At 50.7% G+C, this 18146-nt stretch overlaps 7 protein-coding genes across 7 annotated transcripts; 2 read left to right on the top strand and 5 right to left on the bottom strand.

The window, feature by feature from the left end:
* Nucleotides 1–2740: 2740 nt before the first annotated feature.
* On the bottom strand, nt 2741–4693 carry T069G_02915 (metalloenzyme superfamily domain-containing protein; the record flags this gene model as incomplete). The annotated part of the gene is made up of 4 exons (XM_056170125.1): nt 2741–3567; nt 3632–4013; nt 4069–4421; nt 4663–4693. 4 exons carry the CDS (start codon nt 4691–4693, stop codon nt 2741–2743), a joined length of 1593 nt encoding a protein of 530 aa, XP_056031017.1.
* A 538-nt stretch (nt 4694–5231) lies between these two features.
* On the top strand, nt 5232–5639 carry T069G_02914 (RNA polymerase II transcription mediator complex subunit 9 domain-containing protein; the record flags this gene model as incomplete). Its single annotated transcript, XM_056170124.1, has 1 exon — nt 5232–5639. The coding sequence occupies one exon, from the start codon at nt 5232–5234 to the stop codon at nt 5637–5639; it is 408 nt and encodes a 135-aa protein (XP_056031016.1).
* Nucleotides 5640–5796: 157 nt separating this feature from the next.
* On the bottom strand, nt 5797–7122 carry T069G_02913 (tubulin binding cofactor C domain-containing protein; the record flags this gene model as incomplete). The annotated part of the gene is made up of 4 exons (XM_056170123.1): nt 5797–6000; nt 6073–6747; nt 6811–6971; nt 7062–7122. 4 exons carry the CDS (start codon nt 7120–7122, stop codon nt 5797–5799), a joined length of 1101 nt encoding a protein of 366 aa, XP_056031015.1.
* Nucleotides 7123–8432: 1310 nt separating this feature from the next.
* T069G_02912 (uncharacterized protein) lies at nt 8433–9502 on the bottom strand (the record flags this gene model as incomplete). Its single annotated transcript, XM_056170122.1, has 2 exons — nt 8433–9347; nt 9398–9502. The coding sequence occupies 2 exons, from the start codon at nt 9500–9502 to the stop codon at nt 8433–8435; spliced, it is 1020 nt and encodes a 339-aa protein (XP_056031014.1).
* A 3741-nt stretch (nt 9503–13243) lies between these two features.
* Nucleotides 13244–15073, top strand: T069G_02911 (oxysterol-binding protein domain-containing protein; the record flags this gene model as incomplete). The annotated part of the gene is made up of 4 exons (XM_056170121.1): nt 13244–13341; nt 13590–13836; nt 13948–14649; nt 14714–15073. The coding sequence occupies 4 exons, from the start codon at nt 13244–13246 to the stop codon at nt 15071–15073; spliced, it is 1407 nt and encodes a 468-aa protein (XP_056031013.1).
* Nucleotides 15074–15659: 586 nt separating this feature from the next.
* Nucleotides 15660–16601, bottom strand: T069G_02910 (mitochondrial glycoprotein domain-containing protein; the record flags this gene model as incomplete). The annotated part of the gene is made up of 2 exons (XM_056170120.1): nt 15660–16170; nt 16240–16601. The coding sequence occupies 2 exons, from the start codon at nt 16599–16601 to the stop codon at nt 15660–15662; spliced, it is 873 nt and encodes a 290-aa protein (XP_056031012.1).
* An 813-nt stretch (nt 16602–17414) lies between these two features.
* On the bottom strand, nt 17415–18146 carry T069G_02909 (translation machinery-associated protein 16 domain-containing protein; the record flags this gene model as incomplete). Its single annotated transcript, XM_056170119.1, has 4 exons — nt 17415–17563; nt 17624–17757; nt 17826–17913; nt 17975–18146. The coding sequence occupies 4 exons, from the start codon at nt 18144–18146 to the stop codon at nt 17415–17417; spliced, it is 543 nt and encodes a 180-aa protein (XP_056031011.1).

The following is an 18146-nucleotide window of genomic DNA, read 5'->3' as shown; positions in this document are numbered from 1 at the left end:
ATGATCCTTGTTCGGCAGCGTGTGAAGCTCCTTGGCTCCCATCTCTCCACCTGTGGGCCTAGCCAACCATCACCTTGCGGGGACGCAGGTCGCAAGGTTTGGAGGGTGTAGATCTTGGTTTTTGGCTGGCATCGACCAAATATGTGGCCAGGGTCAGCCTTCGGAACTAACTTGATCCGCGACACTGGCTGCACTGTAGCTGTACTCATACTGTACTCGTACCGTACGACTGTGTCTGCTCCCAGATCTCCGTGTTGTGAGTCGTATACAAGCTCCAATTTCGAGACCATCTACAGAGCACCGATGTGAGCTAAAGTACCTCCGCATACCCGTCATGTGGTCCAAAGTTCTCAGAAATTGTTGAAGTACATCGAGGCGCGTCGTCAGCCCGAACAAGGGATCCAACGATGCGCCATCCCTCTTCAGCCGTGGGCATCCTTGACTCGGGCAATCAGCATCTCAATCAGGGGCCGGCCGTTCAGGCGGGCTACAATGTGGCGCGATTATGACGTCTGTCCTTAGACAGATGGGTAGTCCAGAACGGTTTGCACGCAAGGATTGTCGATGGGTCTAGACGGGTCCGTCTCGCAACGGCGAGGTGTGTGAGCGGGCTGGTGTGCCTGGGCGTGTGAGTGGTCCTTTAAACTGGAAACAATTTAGCACGAGCACTTTGACTTCCTTCGCCTGGGATCCGGTACGACTGTGATGGGACACTTAGTACTTCGCCTATATACGAGTATTACTGCTGCACGGCATGAGAATTTCCAGCTTCTTGTCGGCGAGTCATGCATCCGATTTCTCTTAACAATTACCAGCTTCCACATAGTCACGCTCCATGTACTGCTGTTTACCGCATCTCAACAATATTGCTCCGTATTCCGTACAATGTCTTAAAAAGAGACAGCATCTTTCACACGGGACCCCTAGCCGACGATTTGCCATTGACGCCGGGCTGCATGATGAGCTTCCCCGCAGTGGCATGGATCGGCCTCATTCCCTCAACCTCACAGCTCCAAAACTCCACCGATTCCCTGCCCACAGCCATTTCACTCCAACTTTATGGGCACAATGACGTCTGCGCATTTGCCTCTTTTTGCTGAGCCCTGGATCTGTACTGCTTAGGCACGTGATGGAATCCCCGAGAACCGGCCCCCACTCAGACTCCAACTTCAAGGTACGCTAGCGCACAAGATACCGATGGTTGGAGATGATGAGCGTGAACTTGTATTTTCAAAAGCTGAGCCTTCAGCAAGGGATTAAGGTTAACGGTAAATGTGATCACTGTCTTCTTATTTTTCTTTGAATTTGATTTTTTTTTATTGCGATCAAAGGCCTCCCACTGAAGACACGAAACTGTGTGTTAATATGGGCTTCTTCAATCACTTGCACATGCGCAATGTTTCTCTATCCCACTGTATCAACCAATGCTAATTCTATTTTGATTCTACCGTTTCTGTATAATATCTAGTAGTATTAAACGGTGCAGCCCTACCTAGGCTCTCCATTTTCACGTCGTTTTATATTGATGCTACCCAAACCACCATTCACACGCGGTATCACAGCCTCAGTACCGCCTGTCACGGTCGTCTCGGGCAGTTTTTATTCAATCCACACCCCCAGAGCGAAAGCCGCCTCGATCTCTCCAACCTGCACTGCTAGCTCAGATCGGGAGGCTACCTCGGGACCAACAACCCAAATTGGAGCTTGCCTACATGCATACTACGTCTTTGAAGTATCGTTAGGCGTGCCAATAAGAAACGCACCTCGTTCCTTCTCAGGGGCCCTTTGCTCGGCTGCCTCCTTGCCAAGAGAATACCGATTCGTTGGATCTTATATTATTCTCATGGAAGCTTGCAATAACAGGTCTGAGCGAAAGAGGCGAGTTTCTCTTGTCGTTGCCGTTGCCACGTTGCCACTAGCTTTGGGCTGTAGAATCTGCACGACCCTGCTTTGCTGATCGATCTGCAAGGGTTGTACAATGGCATGTCCTAGCTTAAACGCAGGAGAATTAGCATTGATACTTGTGCCTTGGAAAGCTTAACTGAACTCCAACAATGGCTACAGGGTACGAAGAGGAAGAGGCCTACTGTAACAATCTTGACAATGGATCTCTTCATAAGAGACTCGGGTCTTCATTATGTTAAAATATCCTACTATAGAAACTTTAAGATACCTACATGAAGAAGCGTGCCTAGGTAGGTAACAGAGACACGCATAACAAACACAATTCTTCAGCGGCCAGTAAATTTTTTGGGATCTCACTCAAGCCTGTGGGGGAAGCTATTCCCATCTTGCTACTCCCCCGAATAGCGCCTTGATATTCCACCACGTCCACCGGAGCTAATGCTCCTGACTGGGGGAGATGAAGCTCTCTCCAATGCCAGAAGTAGTATCGCACATACCACATGGTAGATTAGGGTTGACTATCCAGGAACAGAGAGACGAAGACCATCACCTTGCCACAGTAATAGAATGCGCGGGTGCTAATCAAAGTGACCAATGTCACCCTACCCATGTCACCCTACCCATCAGGTGCAGATTTTATTCATAGCGGTATCCATGTTTCTTATTTCTGTTCTATCTTATACTAGGTCTTATACTAGGTATGCAATGTTCATCTCTTGCTCATCTTAATCTATTTATAATCTTGCTCTCAATCATGCCCACATAGTCTCTGTACTGTAGTCTCTGCATTTGCTTGTTTTTCATCTTATTCGCTCGTTTTAGGTATAGCACCTCTTTACTCAGCACTCCTCTTAAGGTCCTTTGCAAGGAGGGACTCGCCCGTCATCTCCTCAGGCTGGGGCAATCCCATGGCAGCCAAAATAGTAGGGGCAACATCGCCAAGGACACCACCCTGCTTCTTTAGGCTCCATCCTTCGGGAGCATTGGCCATGATGAACGGCACCTTGTTGGTAGTGTGGCTAGTCTTGGGCTTTCCATCGGAGAATTTCATCTCCTCGGCATTGCCGTGATCGGCAGTGATGAACAGGATGTACCCCTCTTTCTTGCATGCGTCCAGAATCTTTCCAATGGCCTTGTCGGTGGCGGCACAGCCAACAATGGCAGCCTCGTAAACACCAGTGTGGCCAACCATGTCGGGAGGAGCAAAGTTGTTCATGACAAAGGGGAACTTCTGCTCCGCCAGACGCTTGGCAACCTGGTCCGCCACTCCGTCTGCAGACATCTCGGGGGCTTGGTCGTAGGTCGCGACCGATTTGTTGGAAGGAACAAGGTCCTGGTCCTGGTCACGAGTCTCGAGAGGGAAGACCTTTTCAACACCACCGTTGAAGAAGAAGGTGACATGGGCGTACTTTTCAGTCTCGGCGATGTGGACTTGCTCCACGTTTTGCTTTCCAAGCCACTCGGCCAGGACGTTGTCCATCTTTTGGGGCTCAAAGGCGACGTCGAAGGGGTAATCAGTCTTGTATCGGGTCATGGTAACAAGCTTGTTGATCTTGGGGTAAGGGAAGTCGGGCAGGACAGATCGGTCAACATCACCGAGCACCTGGGTGATTTGTCGTGCGCGATCAGATCGGTAGTTGAAGAAGAAGACAGTGTCGTCATCTAGTTCATGGAGTGTTAGCCCTGAATCCCCGATTGATCGAAAGATAACTCGCGGAAAACTTACCCTTGATACGGCCCTCATCGCCGCCAACAATAATGGGGGTAAAGAACTCATCTCTGTTCTCCTTGCCTTCGAGCTCATATCGAGCCTTGATAGTAGCAACCGGGTCCTCAGTCGCCTCGCCCTCGCCCAGAATGAGACCCTTAAGAGCAACCTCGACACGCTCCCATCGCTTATCACGGTCCATAGCATAGTACCGGCCGACAACGGTGGCAATCTGGCCAAGGCCGAGCTCCTTGATGAAGTCGACCAGCTCTTCCATGTAACCTCCACCAGACTTGGGGTCGGTATCACGGCCGTCGCCGAAGAAGTGGATGAAGACCTTGGGGACATTGTACTTCTTGGCAGCCTTGAGGATGGCATACAGATGTGTCTGCTTGGAGTGCTGTCGGAGCATTAGTATATTTTCAACTTAGCCTTTCTCAAAAGAGGCCACCTACCACACCGCCGTGAGAAACCAAGCCGCAGAGGTGCAGACGGCCATTGCCACTTGCAGCACCCTCGAGTGTCTTCTTGAGAACTTCGTTGTCGGCGAACTCGTCCTTCTTGATGGTCTGGTCGATGCGGACGACATCCTGCCAGACAACACGTCCAGCGCCAATGTTCAAGTGGCCGACCTCAGAGTTACCCATCAATCCTTCAGGCAGTCCCACCGCCAGCGATGAGGCGTCGAGCTCGGTGAATCCAGTCTCGCTCTTGGAAAGCTCATCCATGACGGGCGTCTCGGCAGCCGCAATGGCATCGCCATCCTTGGGGCTCTCGTCGGAGGGGATGCCCCAGCCATCAATGACGACTGTAAGAGCGCAACAGCAGTAGAATTAGCCACCCAAGCTCAAGATACACCAGGATAAAGCAGCAGGCAAGGACATAGTCCGGCCTCTTAGGCGGCGATTCAATCTGAACCGTGGCCGGCGCCGATTTGACGCGACGCAAGTTGGGACGCGGGATTGGTTGAGGGGTGGGAGAGGCATGGCGGGGCAATGGTTGGGAGTGAGGATGAGGCGTAGGAGTAGGAGTAGGAGTAGGAGACGTACTGAGGCAGGCCTTTTGCTCTGTCTTGGACATGGTGAGAGGGCTCAATGGCAGGTTTGGCGGAATGAAGAGAGTGTAAGGAGGAAGAGGACAGTAGGTGCGTGATTTGATGGGGAGATGAAGCTTTTTTTTCCCACTGCCAATCCTAGAAACATACCACCTGTACTAAGGATTGGATGGTGGGGTTGATGGCGATGGGCCGCCGATGTCATCCATTATCTCTGCTGATAAGTTGTATGAGACATGGGCAGCTTCTGCGCAGAAGGCGGCAGCGCAGCGGCTGCGCTAAAGAGCCCTCCGTGCATCGGGCCGTTTCTCGCCCTGGCCACTAAGCTTGCGTCCAATCTCTGCCAACTCCCCTCAATAACCCCGTCAACGCCTTGCAAGACAAAATTCCCCGTGAACCAATCAATCAGGACATGCCATGCGCAGCTACGATTAATAGCCGTGCTATCATCCATCGTTATTGATCATACGCTTTGAGTCTTATCTGTCAACTTGGCGTCTACATACCCTCCCTACGCGTTTCTGATACCTCAATCACTTGACATCCTGAATCCAACGCGTTACCATGGCTTCAGAGCTACCAGCACTCTCTCTGCCTTCGACGCTGTCCCCCGATGATCTCGACTCTCTGTCGGAGCTGTCCATTGTCCTAGCAAAAGTTCGCGCTGGACTCCAGTCCTCTACTGGCCTCACGACAGGAGCTACTCCTGGCGGGCCAAGCAGCAGCGGCCAGCAGCTCTCTTTTAAGGACGTACCTGGTGCTACGGATAAGCTCAAGCACAAATTGCAGCACGCCAGGGCACAGGTTCGCGCGTTGCCAGACATGGATCGCTCCATCGAAGAGCAAAGGGCCGAAATTAAAGAGCTCGAAACGCGAATTGAGATGCAGCGTGCTTTGTTAGAAAAACTCCGCGAGAGCGGCGTACAGTTTAGCAAAGATGCATACGCTACTGGAGACAAGATGGAACTGTGAAGAAGAGACTTGTGCCGTTACTTGAATCCCTCTCGAGCCCAAATCAAAAGTAACCATATCTGGATAATGTTCCCCCGAGAGGCTACCTATTAGCTATTTTTACGTATGCGACGCTCGATAATGCAATGGCCTGCGTCCACTCTCTCCGCAAGCCATCTTATTTCGGCGGAATGCCAACCTTGGCCAGAATTTTTTCGACACTGCCGCCTGGCTGACCCGGCACAATCTTGGTCCAAACCTCCTCGTCAAGCCTCTGGGCTTCTGATAGAGTGGTCCAATTGGGACTTTGGGTTGTTTTCAACCATTTGAAATCATCAACCTGGTCCCACTGATTCTCTGTCGATTTATCGGACTCGGTTTGCTGTACAGACAAACAAAGTCAGCACCCCTCGTTACACAAAAACAAAGCCGCAAGCTAAGGACAGAGACATACATAACACGAAGGAAGAGGAGCAAAGCGCATGCCTGTGCAGTCTTCAATAATGGGGTGGCTAGCGCAGTGCAAATAGATATTGACGTTTTTGCAGTCATGAATCCGAACCTGTCGCGCTATAACGACCAAAGTGCTATTGGACACATCGTTGATGTGTATGGGTCCATTTACCCTACCGGCCACGATAAGACATCTGTCGATATTCTTGAGAATGAGTCCGGGGAATGGTGCTCCTTGGGCTGTGGGTATTGAAAGGTCAATAACGCAGTCTTTCAGGTCCCGCAGCCAGCCTGCTGCGGTGGCTCGCGAAGCAGAGGATGGAAGGATAATGTGAAGGCCAGTTTGGTCCGAGATACCGATACTCTGAGCAGCAGAGAAGCTGGGCTTTCGGATGGATGAGGCATCGGGCTTTGCTAGCTCCTCGTTGTAATCTTTCCCCTGTGATGGCAGCTCGCCAACGGTATCCCGAGCCTCCTCCGATATGCTTCTCGCTGCTCCAGGTGCACTTTTTGGACTGTGAGGGCGTCGGGATAAGCTGCCCGGGTTCAACCGCGGGTCGTTTTCGGGTGCTCCCATGTCAACGTGGTCGGTTCCAGTGCGCCTAAACTGGAAGCGTGACTTTGGTGCTACTTTGGCAATCGTCTCGTTGAGCTTATCTTGGAGGCTTTTGATTGCCTATAAACATGATTCGCGATCAGTCTGGCTTCTCTTTACACGGAAATATGGAGGACGACAGACATCTGAGTACTGGCGTCGATCGTATGCTGGGGTGAATTCGGCGGCATCGGCAACCTCATTCTGCAGCTTGCTGATGCCAGCCAGGATGTGGTCTGTAGCCTCTTGTCGCTCGCCTCCAATGGAAGATAGATGGGCTAATTGACCAATCTGATCTTGAAGAACTGCAGGGGAGGAAAGGAGAGTCGTTAGCAATCATGCGGTGATGAATAGGCACCACATAAGCCCTAAGTAAGCCAGAAGCAGCAGCCCACCTTCGATGCTGTCACGAAAGTGACGATAGAACTTTTCCTTGGGGTCCACGGTCGAAGCCATCGGAGCGACAATGCTATATGCCTTAGGAAGTAATTGCTGTAGTTTCTGCTGCCGTGACTAGGTAGAGAATGCAGAAACAAGAATGAAACTGGAATTGTCCGTATTTATGCGTTGATGCTGCCTGGGCAAGCTCTCTGCGTTTAGCTTCAGCCTCCAAGGCAGCTTCTTTTGTGCCTCTTACACCAGCCCTGTCAGGTGGTCTTTCCTTTGCAACACACGACACGCGATCGAACGACACAAGTCAATTCCCCGGGAGCTGCACGACTCTGGATGCACACACAGCGGCCAATCGCGTGATTCTGTAATATGGATGATGCGAGTCTGGGGGAAAAGCTGAGAAGGAGGAGTAAGAGAGGCAAGAGTTGGGGAGCTGCAGGAGCAGGAAAATGCAAGAACGAAGAAGTGAGCGTCATATGAATGACCCCACGCACCTTTATGGAACTACTGCGCTGGAAAGGGAAAAGAGGGGCGGCGAAGAGCTGGTCAGGGGATCTGATGCCGCCAGCTTTATGGCTTAATGGCGGGGAGCTAGAGACGTCATTTAACAGCGAGGCTTGGAAGCCATTGATCTCGAATTCAATTGTTTGAGTACATACATGTAGGTATGTTGTGCTACTCTTTCTCGGCGCTGTTTGTGTGCATTGATTAATCACGAGGTCTGGTTTCCTTTCGTCATGCCAAAATTTGCGAGCTGCACGCAATTACACAAGGAACAAATATCGCTAGTGAATTACTGAAACCACAACTCATGTTACTCGCGAACTCTTAGATATGATTGACCAATTGCTTGTTTATTAATTTTTTTTTAGACTTAATGTTAAACTTTGTGTTAGAATAATAAGAAAACTCATTGCCCGACTGCCAAACTCCAGCTCATATGACTATCCTTCTAATTGACCTTTTGAGGACTAGAAAAAAGGAAAATTAGGAGAAGAATAGAACACCGAAGAGAAAGAAAAAAAAAAGAGGCGCAATGCCCCTTTCATAAACGCGACCATTGTAGTGGAGATCAAACTTGTATCCCATCGTATGCCAGCAACTGCAACGCAAATGACATAATAAAAACCTTCAGTTGCTCCGCCAGCAAAAGCATAAAAAAAAGATGGGAAACACAGAGAAAGTATAGGTATATAGAAAGAAACTGCAAATATGCTTTCTACTGATGACGCCTGCCATAACATGTCCAGTATGAGAAGAGAACAAGGACTGCCGCTGCAGCATCAAAGACATCGTCGTGATTCATGTTCCGGAGCATAGAAATAGGGAATGCAGAAATATATCTGAAATATGATCACTTGTGACTGAGGTCGTTATCCAAACCACACAAACGTCCGGCAATTGTCACAAGTGTATTTCTGAGCCGGGTTACAAGTGCACGAGGAACATGCAGATATCGGAGTAGGCAACTGAGCTTGGTTGAGGTGACTGAGTTCGGGAGGGGTGGATGATTCGTCGGAGAATGCGTCGTTCTCGGGGGTGAGGCGTGTGAACTCCCGGAGACCACTAAGTATCTCAGCCGAGGGGGTGTTGATGCCCGAATCGACGAATTGAGAACACAAATCGAAATCTTGCTGCGTCGGAGAAGCGTGCCTCATCTCAGGAGTCTGCCCCATCTGTACAAGAGGAGAGTGTATTTGGGCCGGGGAAATCATTCCCATCCCCACGGGAGACTGCATCTGCATTTCGGGAGACTGTCCCATCCAAGGAGTCTGTTGCACCCCATGGGCAGACATTCCGGAAATCGGCACCTGTACTTGCATCCCAGAAATCTGTATCATCCCTGGAGGGTCTATCGGAGAAGTCTGCTGAGGTAGTGGCTGCAGTGAAGCCTGTCGCGGATACCATTGAGGACCTGTTGGTTGGGCTGCTGCTTGCTTGTAATTAGGAAAGTATTGCTCAAAGGCCTGGTTGATGTCGTTTCCCCGCCATCTTTGGAGAGATGACTCTATGAGGTCGCACACTTCTTTTCCATGGCCTCCCTGCAAAGAGCCCGATGGCAAGCGGAAGCTCCACTCTCTGAATCGTTCCAACTCGGTATCCTCTTCCTCATACATAGCCTCATTGAGAACAATCTCACGGGTGATTCGAAGAGCTTTCCCGGTTCGTTTCTTGTGTATTTTGCTAGCCTGCAAAGCAGATTTGATCCGCGCCTCTATGTCTCGATCACTGCGCCGTGAGGCAGCTATATACGCCCGCTCTGTGTTCTCATCATGAGTTCGCTCCGACTGTAACCGCTTAGCATCCTGCCATAAATCATGGCTATTCTGAGGCTCACCTGGGAGTTGGATTTTTGATGCTTCGCCTGCTGCTTCTGCTTGGGTTTGCCATTTGTCTTCTTAGGAGGGCAATCGACTGCAACTCTAGTATCCACCTTGTCCATACTTGTTGCGATACCGGATCTTAAAAGCTTCGATAGAATGAACTGTAGCTGAAATCCCCCGTTGGGGGGGTAAACGGGATTATTGACTGGGTGCTAGAGCTCGAAGTCGAAATCAAATACGTAAAGAAGTCGTGAAGAACCAAAAGGCACCTCGCTCCTCCGCGATATAAGAGACACTCGTCGTGGGGAAAGGTACCGCCTTAGTCGGTAGCAGTACAGTTGGAGTAATATACGATAGCGTTCGCTGTAGGTGATTATTCACAAAATAGTAAAGTATCAAAGTTAAACTAAGTAGCACTTAAAGTAGAGATATCATAGAACTTCGGTGATGCTGATGCAGCAAGGAAGAGAAAGGGGATGAGTGTGTGGGCTGGCAAGCTTGGAGCTTTTAATCTTCCCCCTCAAAAAAGATCCATCTCCCTCCGCACAGCTGCAACAAGGAAGAAGGCCGCCGATTCGAAAATGCATGGTTGGGCTAGCGCTCATGCCCCGATCTGTAACTTTTGAACTCATCGGATTCTGGTCGGGAGATCGCGATCTCGATGCGGAGCAGTTAGGCCTGTGGCGCAGGAAAAAGTACCACCCAGGTACCTTGGGACCGCATCTCTTGCTTGCTTCCAGCGATGTAGAGGTTAATAATACGGGCATGTGCTCAAAGCCTCAATTTGATATTCCCCAATTAACGAGGAAGCCCGGCTGAACATAGCAAGTAAACTCGTATCCTTCAGGGCCCTTTAGAGCATCACAGCGCGTAAAGACAACCTCCGGACTTTTGAAGCAACTTTGAATGCTGTTGGCATCTCCCTTCTGTGCTTCTCCTTAATGTGATGTATCAGGCTGCTTAGCATACCTTAGGATACTAACAGCTATCAGTCAACCTGCTTCCAATTCTCACTACCACATGAGCTCTGTCCAAACTCCTAATACCACATGATCTTGATTTCACATTGTCAACCGTGAATCGCGACCTTGGCAAAACAAAAGCCCGTCTGGTATTCCAAGATCGAGGCACAACGGAGCTTCTGCTCCGCCCCCGTCGCCGTGGAACCACAAGGTGGCAGTACTTGAGGGTACATGGACGCCTTAACAGCCCGCCAATTGATCTGCACCCTGATACGGCAGGATTTGGCAAACCTCCCCCTGCCTGCTATCCGTGCGCTAGGCCTGATAGGAGGGCTCCGCATGACAGCCAACTTGCGTCAGACAGCCTCCAAACGCGATGCTGCTGAAATTGCTTGCGGATCCTTGGTCCAGCTTTGTCGAGCTGCTTCCAGAAGCCACATCCCGAGGCATTGGGTCGACATTATGTCACCAGCAGACGAGGATGGCGCTCTTCGGAGAAAATGGTGCGACGCTTTCTCTCTTGCTCCAGGCAGATGCCAGTTAGCGGATGGCAAAATTGCTCGTAGATGGGCGTTTGACCACGTTTTGTTCGCCATCGACGCTATCATGCCGGGGGCTTAAACCATGTTACAGTCTCGGTAAGCAAACGATCGACCGCTACGGCGAGAGTTTCTCTGGTCCGCATGTAGCAACACCTCATGTGCCTCTACTTGCCGGCAGCTTTCCAAATTCAGCATTCAGCTCGAAATACTACACAAGGTACTACTCTAGCCTGTAGGTAGATGTCTAACTGCAGTACCTGCATGCCTGTAAAACAGTCTGGTCCCATGTACGCGTGTGTGCTTCCGATTAACTTGGCCAATCAAAGCTGCAGCGGAATCGTGGAGTACCTACTACGTAGATTGCGTTGCGAAGTCTAGTGCACGAATTCTTGGGAAAGCTCCATGAGAAATATCCCATCTACGCGTAGTTCGATTAAAGGGTCCTCCAGACAGATCGGTTTTCATTACGGCCCCGGATGGTCTACCGGATCTGTCACCTTGGAGATGTCCCGGCGGTAGATCAAGTTGCCGACCATGACATCAATTGCTAAGTAAATTACGGCGAGGCTGGTGAGAAGATGGAATCCTTTCGGCACATAGGCCGTCAACCAATCATTTTATGTCTTCACGATCGTTCTTTTCCCCGTAAGTTCCGCCAATTCCTCGAATATACATACTCCGTACGCCAAATGCAGGTAACTATTGCTGCAGCTGAAATAGTATCCCCTTATCCAAGACGACACATGCTCGGGTTCCCTATGCTGAACATGTCTCTCCTTGATAGTTGCTGAAGGGGCTTGACGCGCGTCTTCAACAGACTCGTCTTTCTACCAGTGGCAAGGGTGAGATGAAAGCCTCCCCAGCTAGCATATGCCACGGCTGATGGCAGCACCCGCTGAAACCCGCTGGCAGCCGACTCGTAATTGCCTTCTGTGCCCTTAAGCCTCAAGCCTCAAGCCAATTCCGTCCGGCACCATCTATGAATGGCGTTGAGTAGCCCATACCGGTCGGAGGTGAAGTTGCTTGATTGTCTACCCTGTAGCCCTTACAAAGCATTGTGCGAAAGGCAAATTTCGATATTAGCCACCACGTTTTCCCTAAACTCTATGCCTATGCTTGAACCTACGTCTTTATCGCTGAAGGGTTTGATATGGAATTGCCCAGCTGACACTCACGGCGATCATATCAGCTGCTAACTATGGAGGAGAGGCAGGACGTACCATCGGGAAAAGGTCAGACGACTCCGTCATCTTATATAACTCCAATAATGCTACTGAATCATCTCAATTCTCAATCCTCCCTAGAATATGCCATAACTACCCTGGATAGACCGCAGGTAATAACCCCATATCAGTTTTATTACCTGTATATCGTATCCGTACCTGCACATTCTCCGTATATGAGAGCTATGCATGCCATGCGCTAGTTGTTGGGATGCCTGCAAGAAAAAAAGTTGAATGCCACCTCTCCGCCCCAAATGCACATGCACGCTTATCAGTCATCACGAAAAACAGCTTGATTATTTGCAGAAGCCGCCAGTGGCACGCATGTGGCCACTCGGAAGATGCACGGGGGCCCAGCGTGCTGCTTGCTCTTTTGCATGTTGCGCCTCTGCGGTGCCATCGCCAGCCAGAGCCTTGACCATGTGGGCTGATGATTGGCCCGTCGCATCTTCCGCCTTGGCAGACGCAGGGCCTACGAGTATTAGCTAGCAATCTCTGGTATCTAGCGAGCGGCCAGGGAGTGGCTGAGTTGGAACAAGATTTGATGGGCAATAGGGATAAAGGGGGGGAAGAGGGGAGAGGAAAAGAGACTGTCCAAGATCCTGATCGCTTCGCCCTCTGCCCAGCACGAAGAGCGGACCAGACGGCACTTGAAGCTGGACATCGCTGTGCATCACATCGCATCCATACAATCTCTAGATTCTTCCACCGGCACTGAAGCGCATGCGGCTTGGCGGCTCTTTAGTGGTTGCCGTCGCCCTGGGAATCCCTGTCCCTGGACCCCCGAGCCAGTAACTCGGCTGCTTGAGTCCACTGTGGTCCCCTCTTGGTCCCTCTGAAACGCCACGCCAGCGACGGCTCCAGACTTTTCTTAGCTGGGGCGTGGCATGCAAAAGTGATCCCCATTTCCACTTTCTCACCTGCTTTGCACCAGGCCCGCGATTCCTGGCGGCAGAGGCATAGACTCTTCTTTTATCGAGCCTCTACGGACTCGACCGTTACTCTCCTTCACCGTTTACAACTTCGGCTGCTTCTTTCTCTTACGTGGCAGCGGCGGCGCATCTCAACCAACCAGCCCCTCTACTGCAGCGGCTCTTCGAAACCCACGTCTTGGCTGCTGTTTTACGTCGAACATGTCGTCATCACCGCCATCACCGCCAGCCGCTGCGACGCCGGACGAACCCCATAACGAGGGATCCAAGTTGCGCACTTTCTTGGGCATCTTGAGAAAGTAAGAGAGACTCCTTCTTCCACTCCTTTTTGGATGCAATTTGCACCTGCGTTGCTCTCTCCGTGCCACCACGATGCTCTTACACCAAGAGGCGAAACCGGCGGTAAAGCCTAGTGGGGCATCCGAGTTTCGATAGAGAATGTCGCGTTCGATGGATAACTCGATCAGCCGTGCAAATTGAGTTTTGCGGGATGCGTTCAATCAACTTGACATGGAAACCATGCTAATGGCTGATTTTGCGAGTGTAGATTCATCGGGGTCACGGACCTCGCCTCCGTTCGATTCTCTCTCCCCTCCCAACTCCTGGAGCCAACTCCAAATCTCGAGTACTGGACCTACCTCGATGCACCCAACGCTTTCGTCGCCATCGGCACATCCGACGAGCCCCTCGACCGAATGCTTGAAGTGATTCGCTTCTGGCTTACAAAGGATCTGAAATATGCAAAGGGAAAGCCTTGCAAGCCGTACAACTCGTGTCTCGGCGAGTTCTTCCGGGTGAGCCCCTGCCCCACTACCTGATGTTGGATCGATAACAGGATCGCATCGGACCTATACTATCATAATGCGAGGGGGGCATGATAACGCTGACATTTGGATTTGATGCAGTGCAACTGGGAGACAGAAGATAACGCTCCAAGGATAAACACCCTCGACCTTCAGACCCCCACTGCCCCGGGATCAAGCTCGAGTTCCATCAAGGGAGCGGCTGCCAACTTGAAGGCGGCTTCTAAGAGCGAGAATAGCTCCTCTTCAGTGTCCTTATCGGTCCCTCAACATGGTACGCCTTCGGACGAAGCAGGCCCGCTCCTCCGCATTTCATACCTCACCGAGCAAACATCACATCACCCTCCCGTAAGCGCCTTCCATGTTACCTGTCCCGAAAAGGGCATCACTGCTAGAGGCTTCGACCAGATCACTGCCAAATTTACCGGCACATCTGTCAAAGTTCTTCCTGGCGAGCACAACATGGGCATCTTCATTTCCTTGGAGAAGCGAAACAACGAGACTTACCAGTTGACGCATCCCGCTGCCCATCTCGGCGGTCTCTTCCGCGGAACGTTGAGCGTATCCGTGAGCGAGATGGCATACATCACATGTCCCGATACCAAGATCAAGGCCATTCTCCACTACGTCGAGGAGGGTTGGTTGGGCCGAACGACCAACAAAATTGATGGCGTCATTTTCAAGTATGACCCCGAGAACGATGACAAGACCCGAGTCCAGGATGTTCCGGATGAGGATGTCCTGGCTAGGCTGAGCGGTCCCTGGAAGGAGAAGGTTGTCTTTTCACTGGGCCCCAGACCTATGGTATGTCTTGCTGCCTTGAAATCCATCTTGACTTGGAAAATACTTACTTTGTTTTGTCCTGTAGAAAACTGTTCCCGTTGAAGAACAGCACGTCATCATTGACATTATCCCACTGAACGTTGCTCCCAAGGTCATCCCGCCAAAGGAGCAGATGCTGCCCAATGAATCACTCCGCCTGTGGGGAGGCGTCACCGAGGCTATCCTCGCCAAGCAATTTTCCAAGGCAACCGAAGTAAAGGTGGCCTTGGAGGAAGCCCAGCGAGAAAAAGCTCGGAAGCGGGAGCAGAACAAGGAGACCTGGCAGCCTGTCTTCTTCGAACACGTCGTCGGCAATGGCGGCAAGCCCGACCTCACAGAGAAGGGAAAGCAAGTTCTGGAGCGGGCCCAGAAAAGCGATTGGAGCCTCGACGGCATTGTAGAGTAGGGAAAAGGAGAGAGCAGCCAAAGGTTGGATAGGGCAAACGCATATTTTGGACGGATGAGGAATTTGGCTTGATGACATATACATATACCACGCGGGTTGATTGGCCTATACGCATAGATTGTGTTCGCAACACACTACAGATTTACTTTATTTTGGCATAGAGTTTCTTTTTCTTCTTCTACATTTTCTTGGACCATTGGGCTTGCAGCTACAGACCTGTTACTTTCCTAGGTAGTCAACCGCATAACTGCCCATTAGATATAAATTGAGATTTCAGTTGTCACCAAGGACATATATACCAGTACAATCAATCACTATTTTCAACGCAGAGCAATAATAAATTAGCGTATAATAGAGAGACCCTGATATGATTTGTTGTGTGTGTGTGTGTGTTTCCGCGTTGATATCAATTCGTAGGGGCGGCAGCGTTGGCCGTTTATAATACATGAGTGAGGACATTTCCCAAAAAAAAGCTTTTTCTATAATCACAGAATAATCATTCCCTTCGTTTCACCTTTTGACATGACCGTATCCCAACAACCGACATTAGATTCGTACATTTTTTTTTATCCTTTTCCACCTTGACTTATGCGTCAACAAAAGTTCGGACGTTCTTGAGCCATCGAAGGTACTCCTGCTGCTCCTTGGCATCGACGTAATCGGGGACAAAAGCAGCCAGAGTCTCATTGATGCCACGCTCCTCCAGGAAGCGCTCCATCAGCACCTGCAGGTCCTCGTCGAGGCTGCCGAAAGGAGGTCCGGGGTAGACGTCGGCACGCTTCTGGGCGGCCTCAGGGGAGTCGATGCGAGCGACCTTGGCGTCCTCGTAGAAGAACATGTTGTCGACTTGGATCTCGCCATCGCGGGCGGTAGCATCGATGTTGAGGGCGCCGTTGGTCTTGCCGGGCTTCTCGATCAGGATGGAGAGGTTGATGGGTGCGCCAGTCTCCTCATCGACATCGCCCTCGAGGCTGTCGTCGGGGTTCTGCTGCTTGTCGGACTGGAGGGACTCCTCGGGGAGCTCATCCTCCTCGAACATGTCCTCGGAGTAGGGGTCGAAGTTGGTGATGTCGGCGATGGAGAAGCTAATGGTGATCCTGAAGGAAAATTGTTAGTCAATTTGCGCCATGGAGCGAGCATTGACCCAGCTCTAATTGGAGACTCACTTCTCTTCGCCGTAGCTGCGGGTCAGCTTGACGACCTCCTGGCCAGGAGTATCAATCAGCTCGAATGGGCTGTTGTCGAGGAAGTCCTTGATGCTCGTAGGCTGCTGCTCATTGGCCTTGATATCCTCCTCGATCTGGATCTCGCTCTCCAGCTTGGCAGAGAGAGCCTCGTCGACCTCGATATCATCTTCTTTGCTTCGGCGGACGGTGGTTGAGAATGCGGCAGCTCGGGTGGGCAACAGCTTGATGGCGGGGGTTCTGGCGAAGCTGGGGCGGGCAATGGCGGATGAGCGCAGGGAAGCACCGGCCGCACGGCTGATGGTTCGCGGGACAGATCGCGCAATTGTTCTGAGGGAAAGCATTTTGAATGATGTTGGCTTGGTAAAAGAGACTGAGAATAGCTGTATAGATGGTTGGTGAGGGATGATGTAGTAGCTATGAAGTAGTGCCAGTTTTTTTTCGTGATTTTTTTCCCACTGGGCGGGAATGGAGCTACCTGCCAGCTGCTCCATTGCCCCACGTGACTAATTCACTGGAATGCAAGCACTATAAATCCCTGGAGCTATTAAACATTTGAAGCACAGAGTAAGATTGAGCGTGGTAGATGCATCAAGCATGAATGAATTATATTCCGTGCTGGTAGTTCATTCAATCTATCAAGGCCAATTACAATGGACTAGTATAGTTGATTCATCTGTTTCTAGAAGCGTATATAGCCGCTGCGCGCGAGCCTATTATGTCATTCTGTCTCACCATAGGAGCGAGAGAGAGATGTTAAAAAAAGGAGGAAAGCTGGCGGAATAGCTTTTCTGTTACCTGCTATGCCGTCCAATTGCTCACGAGCTCTACATATAGGGCGTTTGTGAACAGGTGTTGCGGCCTGCGTAAGGTCTGCCCATGCATATGCCTTTTCCAACAAACACCTACTCCGATATCAGAATGCTCAAGGGGCTGCCGATGGCCAGAGCAGCCAAGGAGTCTGGGTTTCGTAGAGGTTCTTGTTCGAATCGGTAGCCTCGTATGTCAGCCCCTAGTCATATAGAGAGACTTCTGTGCCTTGGTGAAAGTCGAGTGAACATAGGCAGCCGCTTGCCATCACTGGATAGCATATGGGTTATGTTGCAGGTGAGTTCCTGAATGCTTTATGTGAAAAGAGTTTGAGAGACAAGACCCTTTCAGTTTATAGCTTTTGAGGGCAGCTCAGCTTTGCGAATGTTGCCGGTAGTCGTGACTTTGATCCAGGGGATAGCGGTAAGATATGCCCAAGAGCCTTCCCAAGCATCCAAAAGCTTGACGTTTTCAGCCGTCGTAATATCAGGAATCACTGGAACATTGTAAGTTAAATAAACTCCAAGAGCTGGCACCATGATGAAAAGAAACTTACGGAATCCTTTGGTATACTCTTCCTCAAGTGCAGATATTTTCATCTTCAGAAGATCTTCCTTAGTACTGGCGGGCCGTCCAGCGCGGCGGGTTTTCTTCACAGCATCGTACTCTTCATCGTACTGATGCACATATCTTTCTCAGAGAGCCGCCGTCAGGATCTAATACTTCTTGAACAAAAAGGTGAGGCAGTTGGTACATACGTGTGGATAAGCGCTTGGACAGCAGCAACTTCGAGAGGTTCGGCACCTTGCTCTCTCACATTCTGTTGGAAAAATGTAACACGTTCCACTTTATGCAACTTGTCAGACATGAACTGAAGATTCGTACATCTCATTTGATGGTCGCATACCAATGGGTTGTTCTCGCTTGCTCCTCGCCGCAGCAAGTTTCTCCAGCCTCTGGTCTCTCACTCCGGCCTTGTGTAGTCTCAGAGAGTCTCTGGACTTTTCATGCAGGGCGTTTACCTCTCCATTGCGCTTCTTGGAGATATGCTTGCGTATCTTCTGAAGTGTGCTAGGCAT

The sequence above is a fragment of the Trichoderma breve genome, chromosome 2, assembly GCF_028502605.1.
Source record: "Trichoderma breve strain T069 chromosome 2, whole genome shotgun sequence".
NCBI classification, from domain to species: domain Eukaryota; kingdom Fungi; phylum Ascomycota; class Sordariomycetes; order Hypocreales; family Hypocreaceae; genus Trichoderma; species Trichoderma breve.
The sequence above is the reverse complement of the archived record's forward strand: the minus strand, read 5'-3'. Positions and strand labels throughout refer to the sequence as shown.